The sequence below is a fragment of the Erinaceus europaeus genome, chromosome 3, assembly GCF_950295315.1.
Source record: "Erinaceus europaeus chromosome 3, mEriEur2.1, whole genome shotgun sequence".
NCBI lineage: Eukaryota > Metazoa > Chordata > Mammalia > Eulipotyphla > Erinaceidae > Erinaceus > Erinaceus europaeus.
Window position 1 is genome coordinate 47,981,328 of NC_080164.1, and position 12,304 is coordinate 47,993,631.

General features: G+C 38.1%; 1 protein-coding gene across 3 annotated transcripts in view; it reads right to left on the reverse strand.

The window, feature by feature from the left end:
- Positions 1-12,304, reverse strand: part of APLF (aprataxin and PNKP like factor) — an 89,380-nt gene that overhangs the window by 66,279 nt on the left and 10,797 nt on the right. For all 3 annotated transcript variants that reach the window (XM_007521262.3, XM_060187172.1, XM_060187171.1), the window contains exon 2: positions 3,135-3,206. In XM_007521262.3, coding sequence (XP_007521324.2) covers positions 3,135-3,206 — 72 coding nt within the window. The remainder of the gene's footprint in view (positions 1-3,134; positions 3,207-12,304) is intronic.

Sequence of the window (12,304 nt, forward strand, 5' to 3'; positions counted from 1 at the left end):
AGCATAAGGATCCCAGTTTGTGCTCCGCCCCCAGCTCCCCACCTGCAGGGGAGTCACTTCACAGGCGGTGAAGCAAGTCTGCAGGTGTCTATCTTTCTCTCTCCCTCTCTGTCTTCCCCTCCTCCCTCCACTTCTCTCTGTCCTATCTAACAACGACATCAGTAACAACAATAATAATAACTATAATAATAAAACAAGGGCAACAAAAGGGAAAATAAATAAATAGATATTTAAAAAATAAATTAAAATAAAATAAAAAAAGAATGAATCTAGTCTCCACGTCTTGCGTGGGGACAAGTCAAACGGTCCTGAGAGGACGAACCAGAGCTGATGGGTAGGGAGGGCTTGTGTCAAAGACACAGCACAGCAAACTTTATTTAGAATAATACAGTATATATATATTTCACATCATCAGTTAAAGAATAAGCAAGCAGTTACATAAATTCAAGCAGCACCTGATGTTTATGAACTCTTACTATATGTTTGGGTTTATTCAGCAGCTAGCAAAGCCAAGGCCAGGTCAGAATGTTCTGCTAATGTTTGCAGACATAACTGGGGAAGTTGCGGGTTCAATCAAAGGCCATGGGGTCCTTTCCCATGCTTTATCTTCCGACATTCTTGTTTGTCAAAGGCCTAATGAAGACTTTCCTTTTGACTATCTCCCACAAATTAAAAAAGAAATTACAATATATTTATTCAGTTCTTCACAATTCAGTCTGAATATAAAGTGATGTACTTGATTTATCATTTCCTAGTTTACAACTATTCCGTTACTATGAATTTTTCAGAATTCATTTGAAGAAAAAGCAAAGCTGCAAAAAAAAAATGGAATTCCAAATATTAAGCAACAGTCTGCTTATACAGGGGGTTTGGTTGACAGTACTGATACCTATCTTTAAAAATAAAATGGGGGTGCCAGGTGGTAGCACACCTGGTTGAGCACACATGTTACAATGCACAAGGGTCCGCATTCAAGCTCCTGGTCCCCACCTGCATGGGGAAAGCTTTGTGAATGGTGAAGCACTGCTGCAGGTATCTTTTCTCTTTCTCTCTCCCTCTTTATCTCCCCCTACCCTCCCAATTTCTCACTGTCTCTATCCAATAAATAAAGATAATTTTAAAAATGGGGAAATGTACCCTTGTGAAAACAAAAATCATGTAAATTAATATTTTCTCAGTAAAATTATATTGGAGTTGAAAAAAATTACTTTTGAAATCAGACTCAGCAATAGAGTGCATGCCTTGTACATATGAGGACCTGGGTACAGTCTCCAGCACTGCAAGTAACAGAGCTGTGTTCTATCTAGTGTGCACCTCTCTCGTGAGAAAAAAACCACTCAACAATTTTAAAAGATAAGTTAGCATCGGAAGTCAGGCGGTAGCACAGCTGGTTAAGCACATGTGGTGCAAAGCGCAAGGACCGGTGTGAGGATCCTGGTTCGAGCCCCCGGCTCCCCACCTGCAGGGGAGTCACTTCACAGGCAGCGAAGCAGGTCAGCAGGTGTCTATCTTTTTCTCCCCCTCTCTGTTTTCCCCTCCTCTCTCCATTTCTCTCTGTCCTATCCAACGAGGACATCAATAATAACTGCAACAATTAAAAAAAAAAAAAAAGAAAACTAAAAAAAAAAAAAAAAGGTAAGTTAGCATCCCTGTAGACAAAATGGATGGTACTGGAAGTGATTATGTTAAATGAAATAAAAGGTAAAAAGCAACTACTAGATGCATTCACTCATGCATGAAATTCAGATAACTAAGTCAAAAAAGTTTGCCAAGAGTAAGCAATAACTAAACTATCTCTAAGACTTTGTGAGAACTGTGAGGGCAGGAGATACAGAACTTTGATGGTTAAGTGCACTGACTTACACACATACATATGAGCATGAAACTATACTCCTGAAATCTTAATTTTGCAAACTAATGCCAAATCACTAATAACACAAATTACAAATATAAATTTTTTTTAAATTACTTTTAAAATTTTAAACTTATTCCAAAGCTTGGTCCTAAAAATATTCAGCTCTGCACAGAGACATACAAATCTTTTAAAATATAACCTTGCAGCACCTAAAGTGACTTTGGTTGGTACCCAAGGTCCCCCAAAATAACTATTATATTTCTTATGGACCCTATTTATAGCATTTAGTTATGAATAAAATCATACTGAGGGTGGCTGGGGAAACATTATGCCAAAAGACTCTCATGCCTGAGGCTCTGAAGTCCCAGGTTCAATCCCCAGTCACACCATATGTCAGAGCTAAGTAATACTCTTGTAAAATAAATAAAAATATATATATAAACAGATTACCTCACCAATGTGTCCCAGAACCTTATCTCTCCAAAGCTCTACCCCACTAGGGAAAGACAGAAACAAGCTAGGGGTATGGATCAACCTGCCCATGTCCAGCAGAAAAGCAATTACAGAAGCCAGAACTCCCAGCTTCTGCACCCTGTAAAGAAATGTGGTCCATACTCTCAGAGTGTTAAATGTTGGGGGAAGATGACCAAAGAGGTCTCTGAACTCTAATTCCATCAGGACTGGGAGCAAGAAAAGAAAAGAACAAAACAAAAAAAAAAGAAGGAAGGAAGGAAGGATGGAAGGAAGGAAGGAAGGAAGGAAGGCAGGACACTAAGAAGTAGTAGGAGTAACTTAAAAAGGAAGATAAGGCAGGAACATAGAAAAAGTGGGAAATATATATACTTTATACAGATAGAAATATAGTGATAGAAATAACAGTCCATCTGTATCTGTGATCTTGGGAGAACTAATGCAGTTTCCAATAGAGGGAATGGAGACATAAACTCTAGTGGTGGGAAAGTTGGGGAATTATATATACCCCTATTATCTTATAATTTTGTAAATCAATAAAAGTCTAAAAATTTTAGGAAAATGAAAAAGGCATAAAAATAAATGAATGGATTGATGGGTGGGTAGATTTTTAAAAATCATAATGTAAACAAACATACATTACAAACTTTCATTATAATTCTAACCCTTTATAGTGTGTTCTGGCAATAAGAAAGATAAACTATGGCATAATTTCCTATTCCTATAAGTTTGATAAACCCCTCTGATTAGGAGTTAGACAAAGGTGATAAACAAGAAGTTAAAAAACAAATCATGAATACATATTTACCGGTTTGATTCTAAGCTGACCACCCACCACTTCAAGAATGGCATGTCTTCTGGACACTTTCTTGTCTGTTATCTACAGGGGAAGAACAAAAGGAAAATTTCAAACACAATCACCTTTCTAAACAACAAGAATAAGAAGAATTCTATAGCAGTGTTTCTAAAATTAGTAGGTTGGATATGAAATATTGTCACTTAATATTGCACATGAGAGGATTACATCTCATAAAAACTGCAGCAAAGGTGGGCGCGAGGAATAACATCATTGCAAGACTGGCCAGCTCCTCATAGGGCGCGAGCGCTTCCACACTACGATCATCATCTCTGGCATTATGCTATTCCACTGCAGAATACTGTGCCCCAGTATGGTTCCATAGCCCCCATGTCCACTTGGTCAATTCCAAATTATATTCCTCCATGAGGATAATTTCTGGAACCATCCGTTCCACCCCGGTTCCATGGCTGCCAGTTCTTAGCAACATCGCCCCGCCAGATATTCGTCGGGATGCGGCATCATCTAAGTTCATTTCCCACGTCTACACTCGACCGGACCTGCCAATATACGCGGATATCTTCGCCCACCCTGTCCAACGCTTGACGTCTCGTCACCCAATCTGGTCTCCTACGCCTACACTGAACTTCTCTGTTCCAGTCTCTTGGAAACAGAGTTGGCAGTCAGCTGAGGTAAAGAACAAACACCTCATCACAGACCCCTGCAAGCGTCAACCCGGCTTTGACCTAGCACATTATGATTGGGCCCTCCTCAATCGCTATGGAACAGGCCATGGCCGGTGCACCGCTATGTTCCATCGCTGGGGAGCCAGAGACGACCCCAATTGCCCCTGCGGCTACAGACAGACTATGACCCACATAGTCAATGACTGCCACCTCTCCAGATTCAAAGGAGGTCTCGAAACTTTGCATCAGGCTCAACCTGACGCTGTTGACTGGCTACGGAAGAAGGGCAAACGCTAGAAGAAGAAGGGTCCAAGTTCTGCTTTGTATTTGGTGAAAGCATTTTAAGCACCAATTTTATCTAACACCACAACTATTTGGGTCACTCCTAAGTACCTCAGTATCTATCACTTCAATTCTGGAATTATCCAAATCAGAACCAAAATTATCAGTAATGCAGACAACAGGTACACCTGAATTCAATTAAACACATCAATTCCACCAAAAAATATTATAAATATGTGAAACCGCTAGCAACCAGAACTCATTTTTTTAAAACTCCGTATCAGCCTAATATTAAAATTGTGACTATACTAAAATATCCAGCCTCACAGCAGAGTAGATTTCATATATATATATATATATATATATATATATATATATATATATATGTATATATACATATATATACATATATATATATACATATATGAGTTTTCCACATAGTCACAGTTAATTTTTTACAAAATGTCTTAAAATAAAGTAAAAAGTAGTTCATTTAAAATAAATCACCATTAGCCACAATGACTATTGAGAAAGGGAAGTACAAACTAACAATGTAGGGCCAGCAAAACAGCTGACCTGGATAGTGCGCTGCTTTATCATGTGCACAACCCAGGTTTCAGCCTGGCCCCCAACACACTGAAGGGCACTTCAATGCTGTGTCTCTTTCATTTTCTCTCTTCATCACTCTGCCTCTCTGCATATGACCAAATAAATAAATAATCAAGTCTATCATGTGTGAGGATAAAAATATTGAAAGTTCCTACATTCTTTCCCATAATATACTAGTGGGCCAAAACCATTTGCAAAGGTGTTATAATTTGCAGAGAGTTTTTCAGTTAAATGCTGAGATATAGCATAATGCTGCCATATACTGAGAAATTTAAGGTCTAGAAAATTTCAATGTGCAGGTTACTTTTTGAGTATGTAATGCACCACATCCATACTCTTATGATTAAAAGTGAGAGTGCTCCCGTGGTGCAATTGGTTAGCGCATAGTACTTATATGAATAAAAGTGAGGAACTATTTATGATTTTAGACTGACCACATGTCATCATTCAAAAGTACTTTCAAGAAATGCAAATTATTCTGTAGCCAGGAGTAAAAAGTTTCTATATGAACAGGTTACTACTAACTTCAACAATATAAATACTTTCTAATCACTAGAGCAGTAATGTATCAGTATAAAACCATGACACATAGTGACGCTTTCTCTAATAGACAAGCTTGGATTTTTCAAACTATAGTTTTTTTGCATGAGGCAATAACGGGTTTTTCCTGTCACAATAAGTCAACAAACTGAGCTTCACTGACAACAACAACAACAAAAAACTATGGAATATATTGTACAAGTATATGACCTCTAGTGGACACATGATTCCACAACATAATTTCATTACCAACCATGCATCTCAATAGAGGACCAAAAAAGTATTTTAAAGAATCTTTGAAACTGGGCACTTAGCTATAATTGTAGTTTTCAATTGATACCTCTAAACATTAAGTAAAATACAAATTAATTGTTTCCTCAAAGGAAAGATTCAATCTTGAAAAATGATCACTAAAGCTGAAAGTGGGTGGTGGGTAGGTCACAAATAGACTATCCAAAAACAAAGGACAAAACAAATACACAAAAAAGCTCATTACCTGCTTTTTTAAAAAAGATTATTTATTTATTTGTTTATTATAAAAGTAGGAGGAAAGAATGAACCAGACATCACTCTGGTACATATGCTGCTGGGGATTGAACTCAGGACCTCATGCTTAATAGTCTCAATTCTTTATTCACTGCACTACCTCCCAGACCACACATGACCTGTTTTATTTAACATCTAACTACTGCAGAATAATTGTTTATATGTTCTTATTAATATATTACTTAAGCACACATGGCACAAAGCACAAGGACCTGTGTAAGGATCCCAGTTTGAGCCCCTGGCTCCCCACCTGCAGGGGGGTCGCTTCACAAGTGGTGAAGCAGGTCTGCAGATTTCTATCTTTCTCTCCCCCTCTCTGTCTTACCCTCCTCTCTCCAATTCTCTCTGTCCTATCCAACAACAACAACAATAATAATAACTATAACAATAACAACAAGGGCAACAAAAGGGAACAAATAAATAAATATTAAATATATATATATTACTGTAGCATCAATTTTTTTATCAAGGTCATGGCTCTGTTCTATACTTGTCATGTATTACCTATTTTAATTCCCATGAAACCGATACTATTGTCTTCATTCATATATGAGAAATGGAAGTACAATAAGGTTAAACAACTACTTTGAGATACATAATTGACAGCAGGGACAAGATTTGAATCTAAATAATCTGATCCTAGAGACACCTTTGCTCTTAACACTACAATAGCTACTTATTATCATTACATAAAATTTAGTTGGGAGGATGGGAAGAGAGATAGCTCTCTGAAAACAACTAGTGACTGCTATGCATGAAGCCCTAGATTCCAATTCCAAAGCCAGATGAGAGCACCAAGGATGGCACCAAGGGAGTTCCATGGATAACAGAAAGCTGTTGTGTTATCTCTCACCTCTATGAGTCTGCCTCTACCTCTGCCTCTCTCCTCTCTAAGAAATAAAGAATAGAAAATTGGGCTCAGTGATGCAAAGTCCTGGGTTGGTTCCCCAGTACTGGATTTTTAAATATATAATATTTAGATTAGTTACCAGCAGCTTCACTGTCTAAACTAGAAGGTGCTGAAGAACTGGAAACAGTATAGCTATTTAATAAGCAAGCTGACATTCTGAGAAAAATTCAAGCCCTAAATAAATCTCCGTGAGGCCTTCCTTCAAGCTTTCATTTGGTCCTGTTTATTGCTAGACCCAAGTCTAGCAAGAAAAGTTATCTCAGTCCCTAATTATCTATTCATCAAAAGTAATAAAGAGAAAAGGACTAAGTAAATTATCATTGAAAAGGTGGGGGTGAGCAGTTATAGGACATAACATATTGGTCTGCAAGTGGAAAGAGAAAAGCAAAAAAACTCAAAAACTCAAAAGCAGGATGCTGCCTAGGAGCAATTGAACGCCATACCAAATTTTCAAACATACTTAAGGTTCACATAAGGTTACTTATTGATTACCAAGAATCATCAGCTTTAAATGAAAACTTCACTTGGAAGTCAGACACTTTACACTTTAGAAAACCCTAAAAATAGTTAAAACAGAGATCAGGGGCCCTAGTCAGGGAGTCCTGGGATTCCCACACAGACAGGATGGGCCTAGACCTCTAACAAATCCCTCTCATCACTGTCACTGGTCATCTCCATCAGGAACAACATAATGGACCCCTCTCGGGCCCCTATCGGACCTGGCCCTCAATATGAATCAACAATGATAGGGAATGTTCCATTCTCCGCAGTGAGGTTGGATAGCATACTCCGCCTATCACCCGAGGATGACTTCATGATTAGTTAACAATTTGCTCTGCTTTCTATCCTAACTCTTTTTTCAGCCACCAGGTTCCAGATGACACCATGATACCAATCGGACTTCCCAGGGCAGATGACCCCACCATGTGTCCTGGAACCCCACCTCTCCAGGTCCCTGTCCCACTAAGGAAAAAGAGAGACAGGCTGAGAGTATGGATCAACCTACCAGCGCCCATGTTCAGTCCGTGCTCCCAGAGAATTAAAGAATAGGAGAGCTATCAAGGGAGGGAATGGGATGTGGAGTTCCAGTAGTGGGAATTGTGTGGAATTGTACCCCTTTTATCCTATGGTCTTGTCAGTGTTGCCATTTAATAAATAAAAACTTAAAAAAAAAAAAAAACAGACATCTTCCCATTTTCTTTAGAACAGATAGATAAACTCTAGTTATATCACACATCCTCCAAAAAATCAACGATAATAAAAAAGCAAACAGGATACCTATATCTCATATCTAAAGCACAACTAGTGACTTCCAGGAGGCATAGCTATGGAGTAACAATGAACAGAAATGAATCCCCCAAACAACAAATATCTACAACTATAGACCTTACCAAATCCACCAACTACAACTGAGACATCTACAGCCTCAGTCACCAAGTTGCATGTGCTACCATGATTCCATCGGGCAAATGACCTCACCAATGTGTGCTGGAACCTCTCCTCTTCAGAGCCCTACCCCACTAGGCAAAGACAGAAACAGGCTGGGGATGTAGATCGACCTGCCAATGCCCATGTCCAGCAGAGAAGCAATTACAGATGCCAGAACTCCCACCTTCTGCATCTCAAAATTTGATTCAAACTCCCAGTAAGGGAGCAGTGGTAAGAGGAAGAGGGTAAGAGGGCTCTGAACTCCAGTTCCCTGAGGACCCAGAGAGAGAAGAGGAAAAAGAGAAACCTTTGAATGTAGTAGTAGGGTTATATGCATATAACTTGGAAAGGAAGAGACAATAGGAACTTAAAAAAAAAAGTGGAAGTAGGGCAATTATATACAAATATAGACAGTTGTAGAAATAATAATTATGGGCACGGGTGAGCTCTATCTCAGGGGACCTGGACTATATCTAGGTTTGGGGACTTTATTGGGGAGTGGAACACCTGGAATGGAATTAGAGAATACTATGAAAGGAAAGGTCTCACCCGAGTGATGAAGCTGAAGGGTTGTCATTCCACACCTGAAGTCTCTGGTCACAGTCTGAAGCGAGCCCATAAACTAGGGGGAAAATATATACCTGAAAGCAGAAGTACACAAGAGCATGCAGGGAATACCCCCAACACTTCATCTGCACTATTCCAGTCTTTGGGTCCATGACTGTTCAACAATTTGTTTGGCTTTGTATGTTAACTCTCTTTTCAGTCACCAGGTTCCAGATGCCAGCAAGATGCTGACCAGACTTCCCTGGACAGATGACCACATCAATGTGTACTGGAGCCCCACTTCCTCAGAGCCCCACCCTACTAGGGAAAGAGAGAGACAGGCTGGGAGTATGGATCGACCAGTCAATGCCCATGTTCAGCGGGGAAGCAATTACAGAATCCAGACCTTCTACCCTCTGCAACCCACAACGACCCTGGATCCATACTCCCAGAGAGACAGAGAATGGGAAGGCTATCAGGAGAGGGGATGGGATATGGAGATCGGGTTATGGGAATTGTGCGGAATTGTACCCCTCTTATTCTATGGTTTTGTTAATGTCTCCTTTGTTAAATAAAAAGAAAAAGTAAAAAAAAAAAAAAAAGAAAAAGAAAGAAAGAATAATTAACCCATATCTGTAACCTTAGGAAAACTGCTGGAGTTTACAATAAAGGGACTGGGGATTCTGAACTCTGATGGTGGGAACAGTGTGGAATTATAGCCCTGTTGTCTTTTAACTTTGTAAGTCAATATTAAATAACTAATAAAAAGCACAATTAGGAGACAGAGATTAACACAAAGATTAATATACATGTAAGATGAGAAAATGAAAAAAAGTCCAGATGCAGAATATTAAGTTTCAGGACCCAAGCTGGAACAGAAGAGTCAGGTGGCAAGTGAGAAGGAAAGTGAAGAGAGTAAAAACCTAAAGGTGTCAAGACACAACATAATTCCCAGAAAAAAAGTCACACCTCAGTAGAAAAACTAAAAATATAACTCACATCCAGCACAGTTTAAAGCTCTAGTCAGTAGGGAAAAATTTGAGCATCAATATGAATCATTACAATGGAAGATAAAGCAAATAACCCCATGAAATAATATTTAACTCAAGAAAGGATCCAGGGTTATAGCTGGCATTCATTATAAAAGAAGATCAGCAAATATATAAGAAATAGTAAAACCATAAAATCACTGTTTTAAGGTTGGGGGTATGGATCAACCTACCAACGGTCAAGTCCAGCAGAGAACCAACTACAGAAGCCAGAACTCCTACCTTTTACATCCCAAAAACTATTTTGATCCATACTCCCAGTAGGGGAGCAGTGACAGGAGAAAAAGGATAAGAGGACTCCATTGGGACCCGCAGAGAGAGGAAGAAAAAAGGAGGGACATTTGAACGTAGTAATAGTGTTCATGAGTGGCCTGGAGAGGAAGAGAGGACTGGACCTGGAAGAAAAAGGGGGGGGGGGCAATTATGTACAAATGCAGACAGTTGTAGAGATGACAGTTAACCCAGGCCTGCAACCTTGGGAGAACCGAAGTGGTTTGCAAGGGAGGGGTCTTGGATACAGAACTCTGGTGGTGGGAACGGTGTGGAATTATACCCCTGTTGACATGTAATTTTGTAAATCAATACTAAATCACTAATAAAACATAAATAATAAAATCACTGTTTTATAACTACTAATATAGTAATTAGCTCAGTTTAGGATGAATGGATCTAAACTATCAGGTGAAAACTTGATGGAAACTAGAATATGATTAAAATCTCAAAGGATCACTCAATAGATACGCTCAAAAGGAATAGAACCTTCACATGGAGAAATCTGGCAGACTCTACCTTCCCTAGATGTTCATACTTAGAACGTAACTAGAAGAGAGAAGTAATGGGTGAGTCTCCTGATAAGCTGCTGTGAGCTCTAGTCTCTCTTGTTCAACATTTTACCTAAATCTAATTATATGGAAGTAATCAGACAAGTCAAAATTGTAGACATTCCATGAAACAATTGGCATGGAAACCTAATGTCATAAAAGACAGAACATTTTCTAGCTTAAATAATATCTTATTGCATCCTAAAAAACAGTTTTAATGCTAAAAAGGGACCAACACGTTCAGTAATATAGAACAGAACTTGCATGCATAAAGCCCCAATTCAATCCCTCACAGTGCATTTGCTAGAACTGAGTAGACGGTAGTCTCTCTCAAGCCATATATATACATATATATATCTTGGGGCTGGGAGGTCGCTCCACTGATAGCATATACACTTTAGCATATACAAGGACATGCATTCAAGCCCCTTGCACCACATGGGAGCACCATATACAAATGGAAACTTCAGCAGCAGTGGAGTGGTGCTGTGGTGTCTCTCTGTGTTTCAATATGCTATTGAAAGGGGGAAGGGAGAAACCCCAGCAAAGAACCTATGGGAAAACAAGTAAATATATTTTAAAAAGAAATAAAAAGAAATGCTGAAAGGGTATGTTTTAGAAAGCTGGGTAAAAAATCTGAAATATTAAAATGTATTATAGTTACAAATTTATTCTGTGATAATAATATATATGACAGTAATATATATTAGTTATATTCATATAAAGTGTGTGGTCAGGTACAATATTTTTTAATATTACAAGAACTGCATAGCACATGGGCAAGAACTTAGAAATAAACCATAAAATATACTGCCTGAAGGAAACACTGAAATCATTCCTATGCTGGGTAACAGCTAAAATGACAGCATTTTCTTTTCAGATAATATAAAAAATGTCCTTTTTATTTGAATTTTTCATAGTTTCTTAAATGAGGACAGTACTTTCTGTTTTTTATATCACTTTTGTGTTCATACAATGTGGATCTTTCATCTTTGACATTCTGGCTTTGAGCTGAGTATTTCATATATTATGATGTACATACACATCCTTTCTCTATTTTAGACAAGAAGTTTGGGCCAAAGAAAAGATAAATACATGAAAACATAAAAGAACTGTTTGTGATTTTTTTTTTTAACCAAACATTTATTTTGGGCATTTATTGAAGTCAAACAAAATGAACATTTTCTTATGCTACCAGCAAATGTTGAGCTGTTTTGAGTCAAGGCCTCTGACCTATTTATTATTCTCAAAAATTTAACAATGAAAAACAAACTTGAATAAAGTAAAAGCAAAAAGACTGCAGATCCGGAAATAGAATAGAATGGTACCTTTCATTTCATTTTTGCCTACATATAATACTTCTGAAAAATCAACACCAGGTAATTTTTAAGACATTTTCCTAGAGAAATGTTTGAATATTATAGATAGGCAGAATACAGCTCATGAATCCAATATTCCCATTTAGCCTGGATTCTATAAATGTGAAAGCAGAGAAGACGTAATGTTAGTTTGTTCAGAATAAACTGCATAACAGAATAAAAACTGTCATGTGTAATACTTTATAATTTACAGTGTTTCCACACAAGATTACCCTGTCAACAATAAAAATTTAGAGAGAAATTCAAACCTTTGGTGGTAAAAGACATAAATGCACCTGGTACTGAATTTGAGTTTGTATTACGAAGAGATGTTTAGATATAAGGACAAGGAAGCTATTTTTGGCATAATTTACCTAAATATTTGCCCTTTTTTGTGTCAAAACCTA